At 38.5% G+C, this 23608-nt stretch overlaps 1 protein-coding gene across 8 annotated transcripts in view; it reads left to right on the plus strand.

Annotated features, from left to right (window-relative positions):
* The window catches only part of CBFB (core-binding factor subunit beta), a 109052-nt gene extending 85802 nt beyond the window's left edge, over nt 1–23250 (plus strand). For 4 of the 8 annotated variants that reach the window (XM_016427679.2, XM_056803701.1, XM_007477118.3 and 1 more), the window contains exons 6-7: nt 17712–17813; nt 20970–23250. In XM_016427679.2, the coding sequence (XP_016283165.1) occupies nt 17712–17813; nt 20970–20992 (125 nt within the window). In that variant the 3' untranslated portion in view covers nt 20993–23250. The remainder of the gene's footprint in view (nt 1–17711; nt 17814–20969) is intronic. The other 4 variants (XM_056803711.1, XM_056803655.1, XM_007477120.3 and 1 more) reach the window with 1 other exon arrangement.
* Nucleotides 23251–23608: the final 358 nt, after the last annotated feature.

A 23608-nucleotide genomic window follows, 5' to 3' on the forward strand; every position in this document is an offset into this window, starting at 1 on the left:
GGCGAGATGTCGATGTCGCTCATCTTCAAAGGTGGTGGCGGCCTGGTGAATGTGGGTTCTCCAGCTGCTTCTGTCAGAGGCAGCGAGTTCTAGTTGCTTTGGTGTAATGCCAGCCCACTTCAAGTTTGACTTTAGCTGATCCTTGAATCTTTTCTTTGGTCGACCTTGTTTCCTGAGTCCAGCTGACAGTTCACCATAGAATACCTGTCTTGGTATTCGCTGTGAGTCCATGCAGATGACGTGTCTAGACCATCGTAGCTGGGTTTTGAGGACCATGACTTCGATGCTGGTGGAGTTGGCTCTGTCGAGGACTTCCTGGTTGGTGATTCGGTCCTGCCATCGGATCCTCATGATTGACCGGAGGGAGCGTTGGTGGAATTGCTCCAGCTGCTTCATGTGCTTCCGGTACAGTGTCCATGTCTCACAACCGTACAGGAGCAAGCTGAGGACCACTGCGTTATACACTTTGAGCTTCGTCACAGTGCTTACACCGCTGTGTTGGAGGACTTTGCAGCCGCACAAGTGCCTGGCTGGCCTTTTGGATCCTGGCATTAATCTCGTGGTCTAGGGACCCGTCATTGGCCATGGTGCTGCCCAGGTATTTGAAAGTGTTGACGTTAGAAAGCTGCGTGCCGTCGATTGTAATGCACGGCTGGTTCGTTGGCCTCCCTGGTGCAGGTTGGAACAGCACCTCTGTTTTGCTGAGGCTGAAACCTGTCCACAACGGTTTGGAGATTATTTTCTTGGTGGGTCATGAGAGCACAGTCATCTGCAAAGAGAGCTTCCAGGATGAGTCTCTCTGTTGTCTTTGTTTTTACAGTCAGGCGGCGAAGGTTGAATAATGAGCCATCCAGTCTGTATTTGATGTAGACGCCCAGGTCTAGATCCATCACAGCATGTCGTAATACTTGGGTGAAAAATAGGTTGAATAGCACCGGATCGAGGACACAGCCTTGTTTCACGCCATTGGAGATGTTGAAGCGATCTGAAGTCTCTCCACCAGATAGGACTTCCCCTGTCATGTCGACATGAAAGAGCTGGATCAGTTTGACAAATTTTGCTGGGCAACTGAGCTTGCTGAGGATCACCCACAATGCATCTCTGTTCACTGTGTCGAACGCCTTTGTTGGGTCTATGAAGACAATGTAGAGGCTCAGGTTCTGCTCAAGGCATTTTTCCTGCATTTGCCTCACCATGAAGACCATGTCGATGGTGCTGCGATCTGGTCGGAAGCCACATTGTGATTCAGGCAGGTTCTGCTCTGAAACAGATGACAGGAGTCTGTTGAGTATAACACGGGCGAGGATCTTTCCGGCAGTGGAAAGTAGTGAGAGGCCTCTGTAGTTGTCACAGGCTGCTCGTGAGCCTTTGTTCTTGTATAGGGCTACGATGGAGGCATCATTCTGGGGCCATGTCTTCCTCTTCCCATATGCTGGTCAGTACTATGTGGAATGCCTGGAGCACCTTTCCATTTAAGGCCTTGTACACCTCGGTTGGGATCCCGTCTTTACCGGGTGCCTTGCCTGCACTCATTTGTTTAATGGCTTTTTGGACTTCCTCTATTGAAGGAGGGACATCAAGTTGTTCAATGGAGCGGTTTTGGGGGATCTGGTCAAGGGCACTTTGGTCGACTGGAGAGGGTCGGTTGAGAAGCTGATTGAAGTGTTCTTTCCACCTGTTGCTGATGCCTTTTTTATCTTTTATGAGAGTATCATCGTCAGAGGATAGCAAGGGAGTAGTGGTGGGTTTTGATGGCCCATAGACAGTCTTGAGGGCACTGAAAAATTGTTTGTAGTTTTTCATATCAGCAAACCGCTGGATTTCTTCTGCCTTTTTTTCCCACCATCGGTCTTGCATCTTCCTGATCTCACACTGCGCCGTGGCTTGAAGAGACTTGAATCTGTCCTTTTTAGGAGCAGAGTTTGGGTTATTTTGCCACTCCATAAAGGCTTTGTTCTTCTTGCTCAATAGGTCTTCAATAGCAGTGTTGTTCTCGACGAGCCAGTCCTGGTGGTTGCGTTATTTTGGGCCTAGGACTGCCTTTGATGTTTCCTTCATTGCGTCTCTGAACTGGTTCCATTTCTCGGTTGAGCTTCCAGTGAGTGGTCCCTTGGCAGACAGCTTGTTGTCCAGGCAGGACTGGAATGTTTGCAAATAAGATGGATCTCTAAGACGACTCACATTGTAAAATGTGCGAACTGTCTGGGCTTGTTTTGGATGGCGAGGCGCAATGTGCATTTGAAGAGTCGCTTTAACCAATTGGTGGTCTGCCCAGCATTCAGCTCCTCTCATGGCTCTGGTGATCTTTACATCCTGGATGTCTCGCCAGCGTACAATGATGTAGTCAATGAGATGCTACTGTTTTGATCTTGGGTGCATCCACGTTGTTTTATATTTGTTTGCCATTCCGAACACAGTGTTCATGATGGTGAATTCGAACTCTGAGCATTTGCTGAGTAGCAGTAGGCCATTGTTGTTCATTTTGCCCATGCCGTGTTTGCCGAGCACTCCTTTCCATCTTTCATGGTCCTGGCCAACGCGGGCGTTGAAGTCTCCCAGTAGTATCAGCTTGTCATTTGTGGCCACTGAGTGCAGGACGGCACTCAGGTCAGAGTAGAACTGCTCAATGGTCTCCTCTGTGCTGGTCAGTGTTGAGACATATGCGCTGATGATTGTGGCATACCGGTCTTTGCTGAGAGGCAATAAATATTACATATGACTAAAAGAACTTAGGATGTCAATTGTAATTCAGCCTAAGGACAGTAAAATATAAGTCATAGAATAAAAAGTTTCATTACAATTTTTTATTGAGCATTGGAGATTCAGAAGAGATAAGAGGGTTTGGGAAATGACTCAAAAGGTGTTATCCGAGGATCTTAGTATCTAATATAGGCTATTGGCACAGTATTGAGTATACCCAACAGAGGTTATTGCTAAGCAGTCATAACAAAGATTAGATTTAAAATATATTGACCTGGAGTCTTGAGAATCCAATCAAGAGGACTTTTAAACCAAAAAGGAAGGAAAAAGTAATTTTTTTTCAAGTTTGAAAACTTGGTACCAAAGAGAGAAACAAGCATAGAAAACATAGGAAGACTAGCAAAAGAGAGCGTAATAAGCAGTATGACCTGAAGCTACTGAGGCCAGGAGCTCAAATTTACTTGATCAATGTCTCTAGGATTTGATGGAATTGGAACTTGCCCTAGTAATTTGATTTTGACCCTCTAAAGCAGTTGGTCAGAATTAGAGAAGCATAGTTGTTTGATGTAAGGTACAATTTTCCTACCAATTAGAACTTTTCAAAAGTAGGTTTCCTCAGAAGGTAATGACCACCATTCAGTGAAGGTCTTCCATCAGAGAAGGAAGGTCGGTGACACGGTAGATAAAGTGCAGAAACTGGAAAACCTGGGCTTAAATTCTATCTCAGACACTTACATAGAGGTGTGATCCTGAGCAAGTCACTGACCCTCTTAGCTTCCGTTTCCTTATCTGCAAAATGGAGATAATAATAGTGTCTTCTTCACAAGTTTATTGTGAGGATCATTTGTAAATGCTGGTAGCTAGTTGGATAGATTGCTAGGCCTGCAGTCAGGAAGATTCATCTTCCCAAGTTCAAGCCTGTCCTCAAATATTATACTTAACTAACTCTGTGACCTTGGGCAAGTCACTTAACCCTGCTTGCTTATTTTTTCCTCATCCATAAAATGAGCTGGAGAAGGAAATGGCAAACCACTCCAGATCTTTGCTAAGAAAACCCCAGATGAGGTCATGACTGAACAGTATAAATTGTAGCTATTACTGTTTTCAGACAGACAACCTTATGTTCGGGATATTGAGGAAATTGGGGGATTGAGTGAACCACACTGACTCCTTCTTGTGACTCAATTCTAGAACTAGCTCAGTTCCCTTTCTATTATAATTATGATTCTAGTCCAAATTGTGTCTTGTGAGAAGATTGTTCAATTGTAGGAATTGGGAGAAAACTTATTGCATTGTTTGAACCTAGCTCTTCATGGCTGGGAAACTGGACCCCATCTCCCTGCTGCTTTAGAGACCCTTAACCAAGAATCTGGTTATGCTGATCAGAAACCCAGTTAGAACTAAAGATCAATGCAACAAATTTTCCCACAACTATATATCTCAGGCAACCTATATGTCTTATTTTAAAACTGGCCCTGTACTGATATGCTGTTGTTGTTTCCATGTTTCTTTGATTGAGGGGAGTAGAATTATCTCTTTTCTCATTTCAAGAAATCTTACTTGTCTACTCTCTACTCCCACCCCAAATTGGAAGGTCCCTAATCATTCCTCCAATTAGAAATCAGATTATATTTTCTCCTGGTTAATTAATGGTTTTATTTTTATTCAGTTTTTTCTTACTTGGTTAATTGTTATTAATGTATAAAAGTCTGTCTTCTCCTGTGTTTAGGATCCACCTTAAGTTGAGGAAGGGGCCTGGTCCCAATTTGTTAGGCACTTGGTGTGCATTGCTTAATAAGTCTAAATGCTTTAAAGCTAGAACCTTTGTTTCCTCTTTCAACTGCCAGTGTTCTGTTACAAGGGAATCACTTTAAAAGACTGATATATATTAATTTAAGGTCGCCAAGGAATCAGCTATGTAATTCCTAAATGAAAAACTCAAGTCAGCCGTCAGCCTTTTTTGGAGTTTAATTACAATAGGAGCAAGAAAGGAATTAGAGATATATATAGAGAGAGAAAGGGGAGAGAAGGGAATAGGGCTTAAATACCCCTTCTGTTTAGGCTGGGCCAAAGGCCCAAGCCCTTAGATAGCTGGGGCAAAGAAAAGAGATCAGTCCCTTTCACTCACGTGTCCAAAATGGAGAAACAGTCTCAGAGGCCCCCACCTTCAGCTTCCTTCAGAGCAAGCTTCCTCAGAGCCCAGGAACCACACCGACCAAAAACTCAATCCTCCTCCCCCGAGTCTCCAGACCCTCCTATCTTTAAGGACACCCTCCAAGTTGCCTCCCCTCAGTCCTCACATCTACCAATCACTCTTCATCAATTTCCCTGTCAATGGAGGCTCTCGCTTAACCCAGGACTGCCCAGAGGTTTCTGGCTTTTGCACATGTCTGTTGAAGGTCATATTTTTCAAATGATTAAATCTTTACTCCTTTGTTCCAGCCCTTTCTAAATCCTGTTAACTTGAGTATGGTAGAGATTGGAATAATTAAATTTTGATCTAGGCTGCAGCCCTTACTCAATCCTATTAGGACTGAATAGGGTGGAGTATCTCCATTGTATCAATTCTAAAATCAATCAAGACTCAAAGAAATTCCTGTTCTATGCTCAAGCATAGGTCAAAGTCCTTTCCATTGTTCAGCAAAGGGTTTCTGTCCTAAAGTAATCTTAAGAAGGGAAGAGAAGGAACCTCCCATGCCAATGGAGTTCCCATTCCAATAGACTATCAGTAAGAAATTTTCCAAGTATGAAATATCCCAATGGTGAAATTTCCAACATTTATAAGTCTAAGGAATTTTGAGGTTTACAGTTCATAGGAAATTTTTGGTCAGATGTGGGTTGGACTCACCTATAAGGTCTTTCTAATTCCTGGATATTTTGAAGTAACTTTAAAAAAAAAATAGGAAGACTGCTAATTATTTTGAATTTTAACAGAACTGATTAAGCATTTAGAATTAAAACTTAACTGTTCTGCCCAAGCCAAGTTTCTCTCTTTAGAACTCCAATCCCACATCACCAAATGCATGTCCTGAACTGGATACACCATAGGCTTCTCAAATTCAACATTTCCAAAACAGAATCCAAACTCTCTCCTCTTCTGAACTTCCCTATCACTTTAAGGCACCATCATTATTCCAGTCTCCCAGGTTCCAATACAATGTCTTCTTCAGCTCTTCATCCCTTTTCACTCTTTTCTTCCGTCACAACATTTCTCAAGAATAGCTTCCTTATCTCACCTTGGTCTTGGGCCCACCACACCACTTCCCAACAATCTATAGTCTTTCTTTGACCCTCCAAACCATCATAAAGGCTACTGACTAATTTCCTAATATGTATAGATCTTATCATGTCTCTCCTGATTAGAAGTTTCTGTTGGCTTCCTCTTGCCTCTTTGGGCATCTTGGTAGTACAATGAAGACTTGAGTTCAAATCCAGCTTCAGACACTTACTGTGACTCTGGGCAAGGCACTTTATACTGTTGGCCTCAGTTTCCTCAGCTATAAAACAGGGATAATAATAGCATTTACCTCATGGGATTTTTGTGAGGATCAAATAATTTTTTAAGCATTTAACACAGTGCCTGGCACATAATAGAGACTATATAAATGCTTATTTCCTTCCTCTTCTCTTTCCCCATCCCACCATACTTCTCTAGCTATATCTCATACTTCCTTTGCATTTGAGCCAAACTGGGCTATAAACATAGCTTTATTTTCCTGCCTCTGTGAAGTAGAACTCTGATATTTTCCTCAAAGTTTATCTTGCAACCCCATTGGTAACAACCTTCTTGCCCTTAGTGTTCATAAAAGCACTTTGTTCTGTACTTCTCTAATATATCTGTAATGCATTATGTATGATATGTATGATATGTGTAATATATCCATGTATGTGGACTTGTTGTTTTTGTCCTCAACTTTATCACATCTAGAACTGTATTCTAGAATCTTCAGTCAGTGAGTATTAGGCACCTACATTGTTGAGGCATGTGCTGTAAAACAAAAAGTGCTTATCTGAAATCACACAATCTTGTCACTTTTACTTATGTAATCTCATATCCATCCACTTCTCTCAATCACCCAGTCTGTTGTAACAGCATTCTAATTGGTCTTCCTGCCTCTGATAGATCTCTTTCCTCTAGAGCAGCGGTTCTCAACCTCTCAATTTGTAGCAATGAGAATACATAATGCATATCAGGTATTTACATTCCGAATCAGAACTGTAGCAAAATTACAGTTTTGAAGTAGCCACCAAAATAATTTTTTGGATTGGGGTCACTGCAACATGAGGAACTGTATTGCGGGGTCACGGCATTAGAAAGGTTTTGAAAACCACTGGGCTAGACCCATCTTCCACATAATTACCAGAAATGAATCCCCCCACTCCAAGAAACTCTAGTGACTTCCTCTTGTCTCTAAAATCCAGTATCTTATTCTACATTACTCTCCTTCACACACTGTACACTGTTGTTCCCACAATCCATCCCCATGTCTTTGCCTCCTGGAATACATTGCCTCCTCACTTCTACCTCAGAATATCCCTAATTTCCTTTGAAGCTCAAGTGCTAGACTTCTGGGTTACATGACATTTTCTCCAATCCCCATGACTTCTCAGTTCACTCCAAAACAGAAATTATATACCTAAGATAAAGCAACTTTCGCTATTTCTGTGGTTCAGGACACCCTGTTGTTTTTTTAAACAAACCCAATTGACACTGAGCTTACACAGCACCCTTCCCCCACCTGCTATGTTACTGGCAATTAAGCTGCACTACCCGACTCAAGAACACAAGAGGTTTAAATCAAAACCCCTCCCCGTACTCTTCCCCCCCCCCTTTTCCAATGCCAAAGACACCCCAATTCCAGGCTATAAATTTGCTCAGGCACAAGCGGCTTGGCCATAGCCCTTCAAAAGTAAAAAAGCTTGTCAAAGGCTGCAACCAAGAAGCACAAGCACTGTAAAGCTCTGAACTCTTAGATCTGGGGAAAGCGGGCTCAAGGAAAGCAGGCTCTCAGCCACTGGTGCTAGGCCAGAGAACCAAAAAATAGAGGTAGTGTGATAAGTCACCAGGACAGAACACTGTACTTGTAGAGAGTTGTGTAACACTACACCAAGCTTGAAGGAAAGAACAGCATCCAGCTGGAACTAGTTCTGACCACTCAAAAAAGTGGTGCAGAGACCTAGGCTGGTAAACTATGAATTATCCAAAGCAAGAGGAGGTCAAGATGCCTTGAAATACTCCCAAGGAAACCAAAGTCAGAGGGAAAGGTTTCAGGAAGTGAGTGATAAGGGAAATAGGAGAAAAGGGAAGAAAGACTAAAAATACTAATGATTCCAGGATGGAGAAATCTCAAAGATTAAACATAAATAGATAAATCAACAGGAAAAACTTAACAACAGAAGGAAATATGACCTCCAGATCTAGTAAATAAATTCAGACATCTGAATAAATACTGTAAAATGAAAGGAAATGATCTAACAATTATGAGACAGAGAGAAGACCCTGTGGAATTTAGGAGAACATGGAGCCACAACACACTGTTCTTTAGTGGTTTAAAAGGGAAAATGGAATGTATGAGAAATGGAAATTATAAAAGCACAATTATATCCTAACCAGCAAAAATAATGAGCAGAATAAAAACTTGAATGCCATGGCAAATCTTCCCAAAGAAACAAAAGAAAGAATGATAGATTGAAAATGCAAGTACACAGAAGTGAATGATAGCCTAGAAACAATAATATGAAAATAAAATATGCTCACTTGGCAAGCAAAACATAGAACTCAAAGATAGGATATGAAGAGACAATCAAAAGATCATGGGTCTCCCAGAAGAATAGATGAGAATAAACCTTAACACAATAATGAAGGAAATAATAGAAGTAATAGAAAACTTCCTAGAACTTCTGAACATATAAAATGAAATCCCAATTGAAAGAATTCACAAATCATCTCCAGGGCGGGGGGGGGGGGGGGGGGGGGGGGCAGGACCAAGGCTTCAAATTCCAAAACACATAGTAGTTAAATTTAACAATTCAATTCAGAGACAACTTCTGCAAGCCATCCAGAAGAAGATCTTCACATACAAAGGAAAGAACATTCATTTGAAAATGGAGGTAGGAGTGGAATAAAGTATTTCAAAGAGCATTGGATCCCAGGATGCAATCTAGGACAACCTATTGAAAAAGAACAGGTCCCTAAATGAGAGTAATCCACCTCAGAGAGCTGCCTAGATACCCAGTTGTTGTCTCTGGGTATCTCAGCTCCCAATCTGTGAGAGGAAAGCAGGTTTCCCTCACTGGGCCAGTAGCACACAAAATCCCTAGAGACGATGTTATAGGGAGAAACAGTATCTATTTTATTGTAGATCAAGGTTAGGAAGTGAGGATTAGGAAAAGGGGTTTCTCTAGCTCTAATTTTCTTAATTCACACCCACCAAAACTAAGTTCATCACAAGATGAAAGCTTCTGGTCTTCACACTCCCTATCAGCTCCCTATTTCTGGCTGAATGTCCTCAAAATCTGACTATAATTCTCAGACTGATTCAGTTATTTCTCCCAAAGTTGTCTCCAAATTGTGCTGAGTGGACCCAAGATGGCTGAGTCTACCCAACTGGGTCTGAACCCTGAGGAAAATCCTCAGAGCCCAAGAGTCAGGATTTCAAGGTAAAATCGCCAGGCAAGTTGACACACACAAGCAGGGATAACTAATTCTTCTCCAAGCTATTCATCAGATAAACAGGAACCTCAGGAAAATGGTTTGAAAATTTTCCTTCATCTACCAAAGGTTTGAGGTAGAAAAGCCCACAAAAACAGCTCTTCCTCTCCCAACTTGGACAGAAAGTGCCACTTGTACCTTCAAAACTCTTCTTCCTCTGCCCCCTGCATTCCAGAATCCTCTCTCCAAAGTTCCTAGTGTGTGCCCATGCTAGCACCTTAAAGACAACCTTCAACTTTTCTTAAAACTTACTCTTATCTCTATAATTCATCTATTACACTATCCTGCAAATCTGAGCTTAATCATGCTGGAGAAAAAAATGGACATTCAATAACAAAGAAATGTTTGAAATATTCTTATGAGAACAAGATTTTTTTGCTTCTCGAATACTCAAACAACAGAGAGTAAATAAATGCAGATAGCAACAGAGTAACAAGAGAAAGACCAGGAAGAAACTTCTTTCTAAATGTACAGAAGGAAGGAGACAGGGTGAGGTTATGGCCTGAATCTGGTGACACCCTGCTTATAGATGAATGCTTATTTTGTGTGACTGCTATATAACATAAGAGGGTACATGAAAGTTGGGGGTGGGGTCAGAAGGATAAAGGATAAAGGGAAGCCTTACTTTGGAGATGGGAGGTGATTTCACTGATAAATTCTCCTACAGATGAAGGGAGGTGAGGACTTTATGCTGGATGCTTGGAGGATTTGGTGTCTAAAAAGTACTTGTCTAGGGTGGGATTGGGGTTGAAGAGGATTTGTAAAATAGATTTGGGGGGGAAGGAGAGTGACACCTGTAATAATTGGCATTGTTCTGAGAATGAGGAACAATGGAAAAGGGAAATCCATGAAGTAAGCCCTACAAGGTTGTGGCAGGAAGTGCTTAAGAGAGCCGAGCCAAGAATGGATACCTTGGAAATATTGGTTGTATGAAGAGTACAGAGCAAACAGAGATTAAAGGAGCTTTGAATCAGAGAATGAGAGTCTAGAGTAACAGAATTAAATAAAGATAGTGGAAAGAGTGAGACAAATCCTTTTTGAAAATGAGTATTAAAAAAGTGAAATTTTTAAAGTATTGAACAGGAGTAGCTAAAGGGAGGAAAGGAAGAGAGTATCAGCTTGACTAAGGAGGAAAGAAATAATCAGATAAAAATAGGAGAAAGGAACTAATAAACAAAACCCAAAAGAGAAGTGGGTAACATGAGAAGAAGGGATTAGAAGTGAGGCAAAATGAGACAAGTAGGAACAGGGCCACCTTTAAAAAAAGTTAAAAGTAACGGAACTTATACTGTGTTAACAGCAGAATAGGAAGAGAAAAAAATCTTTAAAAAAAAACATTTTAGAAACAAATAGAGGAAAAAAGAAACCTAACTCATAATTTTAAATGTGAATAGATTAAGTAATCCAGTAAATTGAAAAAGAGTAAAAGATTGGATAAGGGGGAAAAAACTCTACAATCCATTGCTTTCAAAATATACATTTAAAAAACAAAGACATTCACAAAAGAAAACTGAGAAGATGGAGGAAATAATCTACTCTGCAGTTGCAGTCTACTATTTGACAATGCAAAAATAAATATTGAAAAAAACAAAGATTATATTATGTTGAAAGGAACCACTGACACCAATATCAGTAATGTATATGCTTCAAATGCATTAACTAACATCCAAATTCATAAAGGAAATATCTGAGCAACAAGAAGACAGATACACAGTGGTGACAGGACACTTTAGTTTTTAGATAAGTCTAACCGAAAGATAAACAAAAGGAAAAATAAAAAACTTTAAAAGTCCTAATAAAGTTAAAAAATTTATTGTGAGTTTTAATGGATAGAAAGGCAGGCGTGGAGATAGGAGGCCCTGGGTTCAAATCCAGCCACATATACGTTATAACTATGGGACCCTGGGCAAATCACTTAACACCATTTGCCTAGGTCTTACCACTCTTCTGCCTTGGAACTGATACAGTAAAATAAAAGATTGATGGCATCTTTTAAATAGGCCAGCAAAAGAATCTCTGTACCACATGAAACTTTTATAAAAATTGACTATTTACTAAGGAACAGAGATATTTTCAAACAAATCTAAAAAGATAGAAATAATACATCATTAATAGACCATAAAGCAATAACAATTGAAATTGGTTCAGGGACTGCAAAAAAGAGATACAGATCCAAATGAAGACTTAATGATGAAACCATAAATAATAAGTGGGTCAAAGAAAAGTCATAAAAACAACAACTATGTAAAAGAAAAATTATAACAGTGAAACAACATACCAAAATTTATGGGATGCAGGCAGCTAAAGCAGTCCAAGGGGGGAACCATATCCTTAAAATTATACATTAACAAAGTAGATAAAGAAGATTAATTAATTGAATATACATTTTTAAAATTTAGAAAAATACCACATAAACCTAAAATAAGCACAAAAGAGAAGATATTAATGAGCAGGGAAATAAATTCATTGGAAACAGAAAAATACTGTAAAGTGGCATATAGTCAAAAGCTAGTTCTTTGAAAAGACTAACAAAATGGATACCCTTGACTAATTAAAAAGAAGAGGGCAGAAAATAAAATCAATAAAATTGCAAATTGGCAAAGTAAAATCATAACAAAACCAGAAGAAATAAAAAGTGATCAGAGCATATTATGTACAGTTATATTATTTTAAATTTTATTTTATGTTATTTTTTATTTAATTAGTCCTTTTAGAACATTTTCCCCTGGTTACAAAAAGCATGTTCCTTCCCTCCCTTCCCCCTACCCTCTCCCGTAACCAATGTACAGTTCCCACTGGGTTTTATATGTGTCCTTGATCAAAACTTATTTCCATGTTGTTGATGTTTGCACTAGGGTGATCATTTAGAGTCTATATCCCTATTGACCCATGTGATCCAGCAGTTGTTTTTCTTCTGTTTCTACTCCCACAGTTCTTCCTCTGAATGTGAAGTGTTCTTTCTCAAAGATCCTTCAGAATTGTCCTGAATCATTGCATTGCTACTAATAGAGAAGTCCATTATATTTGTTTTGTACAGTTATTTTCTAACAAAACTGAGAAACAAAGGAAATAGAGGGATACCTTTAACAATAAAAAACACCCAAACTATCAGAAGACCAGATAGAAATCTCAAATAATCCAATATAAGAAAATGAAAAAGATCTAGCTATAAAAGAACTACCAAAGAAAAAGACACCTGAAGAATTTGATGGATTCTATCAAACTTATTAAAAAATCATATTTCACAAATTATTCTTCAAAACTAAGAAAGATCCCTACCAGAATCCTCTAATGAGATAACTATAGTCCTAATACCTAAACCAGGGAAAGATTGATCTCTCACTGTCTGCTGACTGTCTCTCGCTCTCTCTCACACACACACAAACTATAGGCCAATATCATTAATGAACACTGACTGAAAAATGTTTAATGAAATCTTATCAAATAGCACAACAATATTGCCAAGAAATCATTCATTAAGATCAGGTAGAATTTATATGAACATTGCCACGATGACTTATATGGGAAAACAAATCAACATAGTTATATTGAAATTCAAAACATCCAAAACCACATGATCATCCCACTAGATACAGAAAAGGTCTTTGACAACAAGTACAACATCCTTTTATGCTAAGACTCCTACAAAGTATAACCATAGAGGGAGGAATTTTCTTTTAAATATCAATAAAAGCATCAAACTAAAAACAAATAAATAAAAGTAAGCATCATACTCAGTGAGGGTACACTAGAACCTTCTCCAATAAATACAGAAATGACCCAAACATGCCCTTTACCTCCACTATTATTTGATATTGTTCTGGAAATGCTAGCCATATCAATAAGATAAAAGAAAAGAATTAAAGGAATAAAGATAAGCAGAGAAGAAGTGGGCAACTAGGTGATGCAACAGATAGAGTGCTAGGTCTGAAATCAGAAAGACTTATTTTCTCAGTTCAAATCTGACCTTAGAAAACAGATGTTAGCTTGAGCAAGTTACTTGACTCTTATTTGCCTCAGTTTCCTCATTTATAAAATGAACTAGAAAAGTGCAAACCACTCTAATATCCTTACCAAAAAAGGAGGGGTATGGGTGGGAATCGTGAAAATTCAGATATATGGGGGGGGGGTCATCAGGCATGGTGGAGAGGCAGGAAACAGGGGAGAGGGTGGCCGCATGCCCACAGAGAGCATTCTGCATGTCATCTTTGGCACCTGTGCCATAGGTTCACCATCACTAGTATAGAGGATCTTTTCAAGCTCTTCCTAGACTTGTTCTACCTATGGAAAACTTTTCACTAGGTTCATAATGAGAGCTGCAAGGAGAGATAAATGTCCTAGAGTTGTTTTTGGACACCCAGTGAAGCTAACTATTTTATGTGTTTCTCCCAAGGGAACCTATGAGCTAGCCTTCCATTTAATAGCAACTTCTTTATGTTTTGTTTTATTTATAGGAAGAATGTCTATTAAAATTATTCAGTTCCTCCAGGAATACATTCAATCACTAGACAAGGATCTTACATTTACTTTGCCTAGAGTTAAATTGATACTTACAGCTGGTCTGAAAACTGGTTCTTAGAATGCTCTCCTCCCTTTTTTGCCACCCTTACTACAGAAGGAGAAAGGGCCCCCAGAGGACTGCAGCCAATTTCATGTTTTTCTTTGTTTCACAAGTTGTTGTAACCCAAGAATCCATCCCTATTATTAGCCAGCCTTCTGAGCTTCAGAAGCCCAGGTAGCTAGTTTCCCAGCATGCTAGAACTTGTCAAAGCTTGCAGTCAAATCAGTAAATATATCTTTCCTCCATTTGGCAACTAAACTCTGAGAAGGCCATCTCCCATAAGTATCTCTTTTCCCCTTCTTATCACTCTCTTAACTCTTTGTAGTCTGATCTCATCATTCAACTAAAACTTCTGTCTCCAAAGTCACCGGTGATGTTTACCAAATCCTGTATCCTTTTCTCAATCTTTGTCCTTTTAAACACTTTAGCCTTTGATACTCTCTTCTCTCTAGGTTTCATGATGTTACTCAGTTGGCATTGTTGTGAGACTCAAATTAGATAATGGATCTAAAGTACCTTGCAAACCTTAAAGTACTAGGCAGATGCCAATTATTGTTATTTTTGGCTGCCTGTCACCAAGTCTCCAGTATTTTGATGACTTCATTCTCTGAACTTTCTACTTAACAACTGAGCTCAAGTGCAGTATTTATAGAACAGTAAAAGAATTTGCAAATAAATGTTTAACAACTTGGGGAATTGGGGGATGTATGCCCCACTTCTATGTTGAATCTGAATTTTATCAACAAAACAGTGTCATACCATGATTATAGCAGTTGCTGATCTCTGAGGCATAAATGCTCACACTAAAAATGCAATATTCCCTTCAAACTGGTTAGAGCTGGCTCTAGCTCTTTTCCATATTACTCTCTCTTGGTTCTTCTCATACTTATCTAATTACTCTCATTCTCCTCTGCTAGATCTTCATCTAGGTTACACCTTCTTATCTTCAGTGACCGTGAGGACTCTCTCCTCAGGCCTCTTCTCTTTCTATGTATTTTTCTTTGTGATTTCATCAGCTCCTGCGGATTCAATTATTTCTATGCTGATGATTCTCATAGTATTTATCCAGCCCTAACCTCTCTGTTGATCTCTATATTATTTTAAAACCCTTGCCTTCAATCAATACTAAATAATGGTTCCCAGGAAGAAGAGTGGTACGGACTAAGCAATGGGAGTTAAGGACCTAGGTAGGAAGTATCTGAGGCCTCCTTTGAACTCAAGACCTCCTATTCTGTCTGGCTTTCAATCCATTGAGCCAACTAGCTACCCTTTGACCTTCATTTTTAACATCTCCAACTGCCTATTGGGCATCTCATACTGTATGTCCCAAGGTCATCTTGAACTTTTAGCATGTCTAGAATTGAATTTATCTTTTCCCCTCAAACCCTCCTAAGTTCCATATTTCAATTGAGGGTACCACCATCCTCCCATTCACCCAGGTTCACACCTAGACGTCATCAGCTCCTCTCTTTTTTCTTCTCCTCCTCCTCCTTCTCTCTCTCTCTCTCTTTCTCTCTCTCTCTCTCTCTCTCTCTCTCTCTCTCTCTCTCTCTCTCTCTCTCTCTTTCTCTCTCTCTCTCTCTCTCTCTCTCTCTCTCTCTCTCTCTCTCTCTCTCTCTCTCTCTCTCTCTTTCTCTCTCTCTCTCTCTCTCTCTCTCCCTCCCTCCCTCCCTCCCTCCTTTCCTCCTTTTTCTCCATCCCTCTCTCCCTTTCTGGTTGTTCTCCATTCCTCAAATCTCTTCCCATTCAAGTACACTGACTGGACTGTCAAAAGGATCTTCCTAAAACAGTTCTAACTATATCACTACCCCCCTATACTTTTCAATTTAGTGACACTGACCTCCTTGCTGTTCCTAGAGTGCCTCCTGGCATCCTTCAAATCACAACTAACATATCATATCTAAGCTGAAGACTTTTCAAAGTCTCTTAATTCTAGGGCTTTCCATCTTGATTATTTAGCCTATATGTACCTTGTTTGTACAACTCTCAACTTTCTTTGTATCCCCAGCACCTAGTATAGTACCTGTCACATAATAAATGTTTATTGACTAACCTGCAATCTTTTGGCATGATTTTTAAAAACCCAGGGTCACTGCCCAACATAGCCAGGGTTTGGAATAAGATGTTTATCTCAATAACATCGCTGATACATTATAAGCAAACTATGTATCAAAAAATGTCCCTATAACATTGTTCAATTGATCGCTTAAGGCAATCAGACGGTCTGTATAAGGAACTAGCTTATTCATATACAATATACCTAATGTTTTGCATTGGAGGAATAGTTACTAATATTAGGTAAGGGAAGTAGACACCTTTAAAAAATGTATTCTAAAGAAAAAATACTTTAAAGAACTGAATGCAGACCAATAGAGTAGCCAACCACAATTCCAGAGGACTGGTTTATTCTGTCCACCTCCTAACAGAGTTGCTGATGGACCATCACTGATACAGAGTGAAACATATTTTTGGACATAGCCAGGGTTGGAATTTGTTTTGCCTGACTGCGTATTTGTTAAAAGGGATTTATTTTTCTTTTTTTTCTAGTTGGAGAAAAAAAGGGGTAAGAGAGAAAAGGGGGTATAGGAATAGAGTAACCCCCAAAAAGAGAATCATTGAAGTATTTTTTAATGCACAGAAAACAGAAGGCCAGCAAAAATCACAGATAAGAGTTTTGAAAGTTTTATGTTAAAATTTATTATATATTTAAAGGAAAAGCAAGCTATAGGTAAAAGAGACTTAAGGTTTCATGAGGTAGAGTGTGTACACACACATACATAAAATGTTGGACCTGGAGTTAAGACCTAAGTTCAAATCCTGCCTCAGACACTTAATAGCTTTGTGATCTAGGAGTAAGTTCCTTAACTTCTGTCAGCGCTTACTTCCTTATCTATAAGTGGGAAATAATAACACCTACCTCTGATGGTTTGTTGTGAAGCTCAGATGAGATCATATATAAAACACATGCTGGCATCATATACAATCCTACTTTTCTGTTACTCTAGTGGGTAGATGGAAATTCCCTTTGTATTTGTGGTGTTAAGTTCAGATTTTTTAAGAATGAAACTAAAATGTAATATATTTCCTTAAGATGAATGTCTTTATTTAGTATCTAAGGCACAGTATCATTTTGTAGAGAATGTTTTATTCATTCTTGTGGTGTTACTATGAGATAAATGTTATATATTATCTACATTTTATAAACAAAGAGAAGGTAATTATAAACAAGACTCAAAAAAGGATCAATGAAAGATAATGGGGGAAAGAGGAAGAAGAGATTTTTCTTCTCTTTCAGAATAATTTAAAGGTAGCCTTTTACTTAAAGCAAAGGTTCCTAACCTTTATTTATGGTTCACCTTTGGCATTCTGATGAAGTCGGAATATCATTTTAAAATATGTAAAATACATAGGAATACAAAGAAAACCAATTGTGCTGAAATGCAGTTATCAGTAGTTTTTTTAAAAACAAATTCATGGAGTCCCTAAAATCCTACCTTAGAGGCAACATGGTGTAGTAGATAAGAGAGCCAGTCTCAAAGTGAGGAAGCCCTGGGCTGAGGTCCTGGCTCCCTGTCTGTGTGACACTGAGCCAGTTCCTTAATGTCTCAGTGCTCTAAGCTTTATGACTGAGTTGCAGAGAAGATACTGACTTGTATTAGTAGACGTTTTCTCCCCTGGGAGTTCCCTATACTGATGAAATCACAGGTCCAGTCCCCTTTCCTTATCCCTTTTGCTTAGAGAGTCAGAGCCCTAGAATGCTGGAGCTGGAAGGGACACACCATAGAGAACACCTAGTCCAAATCCCTCATTTTACAGAAGAAGAAACTATGGTCCAGAGAGGTGAGTTGTAAACTTCATTTCATATTGTCTGTTTACTATTATGTAGATTAGAAAGTAAGCTGGTTCAAAGGCTACAATATAGATTTTTCAGACCAGTGAACAAAGATCAACGTAACAAATTGTTATTCTTATCAAAATAAGGAATTTTTTTTTACATCTCTCCTTCAAACTTTCATTTTTTGTTTTTTTTCTCCTTTAATCTTGCTGTGTTATGTCTTTGTATGGGCTGTAGACGTGGAGTTTTTGGGAACAGCTTCATGAAATCTAAAGTAACTCACTTTTATGTGCTATTTCAAAACCATGTCCCTGAAACAAATGCAAGGACCACAGATAGGAGGCTAGGTCTCAGTCATCCAGGCAGCAGATTGGCAAAACTGAGGCTTCTCATTCTCCATCCAAGGCTCTTCCCCCCACACCACAATGCTTCATTGGTTCTATGGTCTCATTAACATCCGCAGTCATTTTATTGATACACATTACAACTTCTCTTAACTCCATGCTATTCCTATCCACAAAAAGAGGATCTACTCAAAATACAATAAGTCTTCCTCCGATTCCCTCACTGTTTCCTGGATATCCATTCAACACTTGGCATGTCTGTATGTGGTCTCCCTACTCTTGCTACACATTGACCCACATTGTGTAGTCAGACATACACTTGATTTATCTTTAACATGCCATCTCTCAAATGCAAGTCATTGTTGGTCATATGCTGCAGCAGCAAGCATGGCACCCTGAGAGAGAGACAGCATATACCAGACAGATGGATCAAACCACTGCTCACCATTTCCCCTCAAAACTCAAAGCCCAGTACTCAAAACCCAAGAGCAACAGGGATAACAGTACCCCGTCCCTTGCCCACTAGTCCTGCTTCCAGCCTGACCCTAGTAGCCATCACTGAAGGGAGAAAACCTTAGGGGGAAACGTCCCTTCCCTAGTCCTGCCACCACTAACACCAAATACCATCAAGGGGCAGGGAAGTCCAAGAGCCCTAGTCAGCCTGTAAGCATTGATCAAACACTTCTGATGTGCCAGGCACTGTGCTAAACACTAGAGTTTCAAAAGGGGGGAAAGACAACCTTGGGGAGCTAATGAGGGAGATGACGGCCAAACAACTCTGTGCAAGAAAGATAGATTCAGGATGAAGGTAGCCAAATCAATAGAAGAAAGGCACCAGCATTTTGGCAGGGTTGCAAAAAAGCTTCCTGTAGGTGAGGTTTTAACTGGGTTTTGAAGGTAGAAACAAAAGGGAAGGTAAATTCCAAGTTTGGGTGAATAGCAAGTGAAGACATAGTCAAGGAAACAGATTGTCTTGTAGAAGGAACAGCAAGAAGGACCACTATTACTTAGCTTGAAATCTTTCTGAAAGCCTTGTGGGATTGCTAAAATGACTATATCAAAGACTGCTTTGGTAATATGCTCATTAGTGTGTCATAGAATATTAGAAGATGCTTGCTATCTAATTTACTCTATATAATACATCTAACTAGCCCTCTTCATTCTAATGTGGAAATTCTTCAAACAGGACATTACAGGATTTAAGAAAGGGACCTTAGAGCTCTTCTAGTTTAGCTCCTCATTTTTATAATTGAGAGAATCCCAATAACATCTCACAACTTTTCCTTTGTTCACCCTCAGCAAAGTCCAGATTCAAGCCTGTGGCTTCAGACTCCTCATCTAGTGATCCTTCCTCAGCATCACACTGTTTCTTGAGGATATGTTCATTTGAAGATGGATATATATTCATCTATCTGGTTGGGATATAGTGGGATAGAAGTGGAAAGAACAGTGTCACTCAACTGGCAATTAGATTCAAGTTCTAAACCCATTTCTGCTGTTAAGGGCTGTTACCTCTCTGGACCTGGGTTCCCTTATCTGGTTCTAGCAATCTGAGTATTCAGTTAAATATTAAGTATTTACTTTCCAGAAGGGACTGTGTAGCAATAGAAACAAAATGAAATGTTCCCATTTCTTCAAGGAGTTTATATTTTACTAGATAAGAGCTAGTACAGTAAATAGTGTTGGGCCTGAATAAAACCTAAGTTCTAATCTTCCCTCAGATATTCATCAGCTTTGTGACTTTGGGCAAGTCACTTAACCACTCTGTGCCTTTTCCTCGTCTGTAAAATGAGAATAATAATAGCATCTACCTCCCAAAGCTGTTGAAAAGATAAAATGAAATATTTATAAAATGCTAGCTTTTTTTAATACTGTCAAAATTCAATATCTATACAAATAAGCATCGTACAAGGCAAATTGAGGGAGAGTGCGCTAGCATTTGGAGGGGGCAACAGTTCAGAGGAGCCTTAGAGGTAAGCCCCTAAGCTGAAGTGCAAAGAAAATTAAGGATTCTCAGAGGCAGAAAGGAGGAGCTTACACATGACAGGCTTGAGGAACAGCTTCTGTGTCCACTCCAGGATGAATATATTAGGAAGTAGAGTTCATACTGATTCACTTGTAGATATTTGTTTTTATTATTAATAAACTCATCTACATTGTAAGGATTTAAGATTTACAATATGCTTTCTTTACAACGCCCCTAGAAGATAGGGAGTTAATAGTACTAGGACTAGTATCCTATTTTACAGCTGGAAAACAAACAGGTTTAAATGAACTGCCCGTCCATGGTCATCAAGCTTATGAGTGTCAGAGCCAGTGCTCTTTCACTGGTTCCTGTTGAGCCGAAGTGGCTATAGCTTTCTATATTGTCCTCAAGTTACCTCTAGTTAAAACTGAGATAACTCCAAGGAGATGCAGTTCTGTAAGCCCTTTCTTGACATAAGGTGCCCCATTTCCCAATCAGATGATTATCTATTAAACCATCTCACATACTAAACTTATTTGATCTTGTGCTCATGGTACATTTTTATGTTAATTTGGTTTTGTAAATAAAATAATTTTATTTTTCCCCTTCTATTTCAGTGGTGGCATATTCCACAAGTAATAATAATCTACTGAAATCTAAAAAAAAATCAATACAATAAACATTTTGCCTATGGTTTACTTTTATACCTGAATCTTTTATATATTGAAAAGTTCATTCATGCCTTTTAGTTGTGAATTATTTTCTAGTGCTGTGCTTCATAGTTTAAATATGAAGAGTTCCAATTTTCAAATTATTTTTTTTTGACCCAAATTCTCATTTTCTTATTGCAGGCAAGAAGACAACAAGACCCTAGTCCTGGTTCCAATTTAGGTAGTGGGGATGATCTCAAACTACGTTAATTAGCAGCAAGAACAGATGTACCCATCAATCTTGACATATATATTGCTTCAACTTAGCAGAGATAATTGAGTAAAAGACCAGAAACTGTGAGAACTGGATAGACTATGGTCTGTTTCCTGACCTTAAGCAGTCACAGGCATCATGAACTGCCATGGTTTGCACTATGTTCATGTTATATTATAATAATCCCTGCATTTCTCCTTTTAGGCATGTAGCTAATGATAGAATGTTTCTTTTACTATGCAAACTTAGTTTTGGTCATTACTTTAGTAAAATTAAAATTTGTCCAGTTGTAAAACTATTTTCTCTCAATTCTAATTAAGGAATTGATGGCATTATAAAATAGGTCAAGAAATTACAGATGAGTTTTTTCTATACATTTTTTAAATTTTTTTATGGACTTTTAGAAATTTTGGTTATTGCTTCATTTTAGATATGCATTCTTAAATCTTTTGCCATTTTCTTTTCTTAGTATAAAATATCAGTAAAATGATATCTTCGCATTATTTTTACATTATTTACAAGCTAAACCTAGTAGCCCAGAGCTGTCTGCCACAACTTTCTAACATCAGTTTCCAACTGTTAAAGTTACAGTATCCTCTTAAATGTTAACAATTGGTTTCCCTTTTTCTTTTCTTAAATGTGTTTAAAATTTTATACTGCTCTCATTCTGTCCCAGATCTGTTTGTAGATTTTCTTGTGTATTGAATGAGTTTAAGTTGTGGTTTGCTTCTTTAAAATATTCTACTAAAGTTCATAAGAAGTCACAGGTTGGCTTCTGTTTTATTCAGGGATTTTTTAAAGTTATTCCAAAAAAAAGGGATACTGTAGCTTCTTCACAGATATGGCAGGTGGTCAGACTGGAGACAGTGAGGAAGCAGCTACAACAGTGATCATTGTATTAAAAAAAGCATGTTTCACATATCTGCTTTTATCTGTATTTTCTATTACGTGCCTTTTTTGTTGTTTCTGACAAAAAAAAATGACAGATGTTGAAAGGACAGACATACAGGAAACGATAATCCTGAGAAGATCATCAGTTTGCTGTCTTCTATGAGCTATTGGGGGGGGGTGGGAAGGGGAGGTAATTTAGATGGCATTTTCCAAGATTCATAGTAGAAATTGTTTGAGATGAATTCGTGTAAGAATATTTTTTTAAAATAGGCTTCTTACCAAAATGATACCATCATCCTTTGTTTAAAACAAAACTGGAAAAAGTATTGTCACTTGATGCCAATTTTTTCCTGATGTTTTTCACAGCCATATTAATTATCGTCACATTTATGAATTTACAAAATGTATTTAGTTATAATAAAGTAACTACTTATGTTAAGGGTTTAAAAAGAAAAAAAAAGCCCTGACAGTTTCCTGTCCAGTTCAATAAGTGAACTAACATCTCTCTGAGGTAATTATATTGAAATTGTGTATAATGTACTTGATTGTGGAGAAAGGAGTTATGGTCCGTATGGATATAGATAGAACAAATAATATCCTGTATCTCGAAATAAAATTGTTTGATATATATTTGAAGTCATGCATGATAAGCAGTGTGGTCAAAAGGTCATAATATTAATTTATGAACAAAGATCATGTTGATCTTTTCTATAATTAAGTATTTTGAATGCATTATTCTCACCTTGGTTAGTATTTGGCATTTTCTGACTTCCATGTTCACACACACACACAGCTCTTATATCCCTTAAGAAAATCACCTTTTGAGAAGTTCTTACAAAATATAGTAAGGCCTTCTCTATATAAAATCCCTGTTGATTCTTACTTCTGTACTTATATTTTAATTGGGATGATCTGATGATTTTTCTTTAACATTTGGAGCAAGGGGGTTTTGTCATATCATTAAATAAAAGTAGATTCAGTCACATGTTGACATATCTCTATCTTTCTGTAAATACTGAATTTCTCCTCACATCATTTAGCACTGTATTGCTTACTGTATATCTTAATGCTGGCATTAAGATCATGAGCCCTTATCTTCTAATAGTGCAGACTTTTTAAAGTGTACCCCCTTTTAAGTTATTGATGCAATTTTATATTTTTCATATTCTCTATTTAAATAAAAGTTGCATCATCTTTCTTGAACTCATTTCTATTAAAGACTTGCCTTAAGCTTCTAGATTGCTTTTGCCACCATTAGTCATATGTACTGTCCTATGTTTCGTTTGCTTTCATAATAAACTGTGTAGTGAAAAAAAATGGTCTGTCACTCCTGGTTTATGACATTTGAGCCTCATGTTACTTTTCTGTGACTTAGGAATAGTATGAAGATCTGACACTCCTCAGCTTCTTCATACGTGAAATAATGCCATTGATAGTGCTGGATGAACCTTAAAACGTCTTCTGATCTGATTCTGTTATTGTGTGCCATGTATTAACTTGTTCATTTAAAAGCAACAGTGGCATCTAGTGGTTGTTTGGACTGATCATAAACATGTCCTTTACTCCAAATGTCCCAAGACATAGATTTAGAGATGAAGGGCAGAGCACCGGGCTTGGAGATAGGAAGTCCTAGGTTCCAATCTGTCTTCAGACACTTCCTAGCCATGTGACACCG

Source organism: Monodelphis domestica, chromosome 1 (genome assembly GCF_027887165.1).
Source record: "Monodelphis domestica isolate mMonDom1 chromosome 1, mMonDom1.pri, whole genome shotgun sequence".
NCBI classification, from domain to species: Eukaryota; Metazoa; Chordata; class Mammalia; order Didelphimorphia; family Didelphidae; genus Monodelphis; species Monodelphis domestica.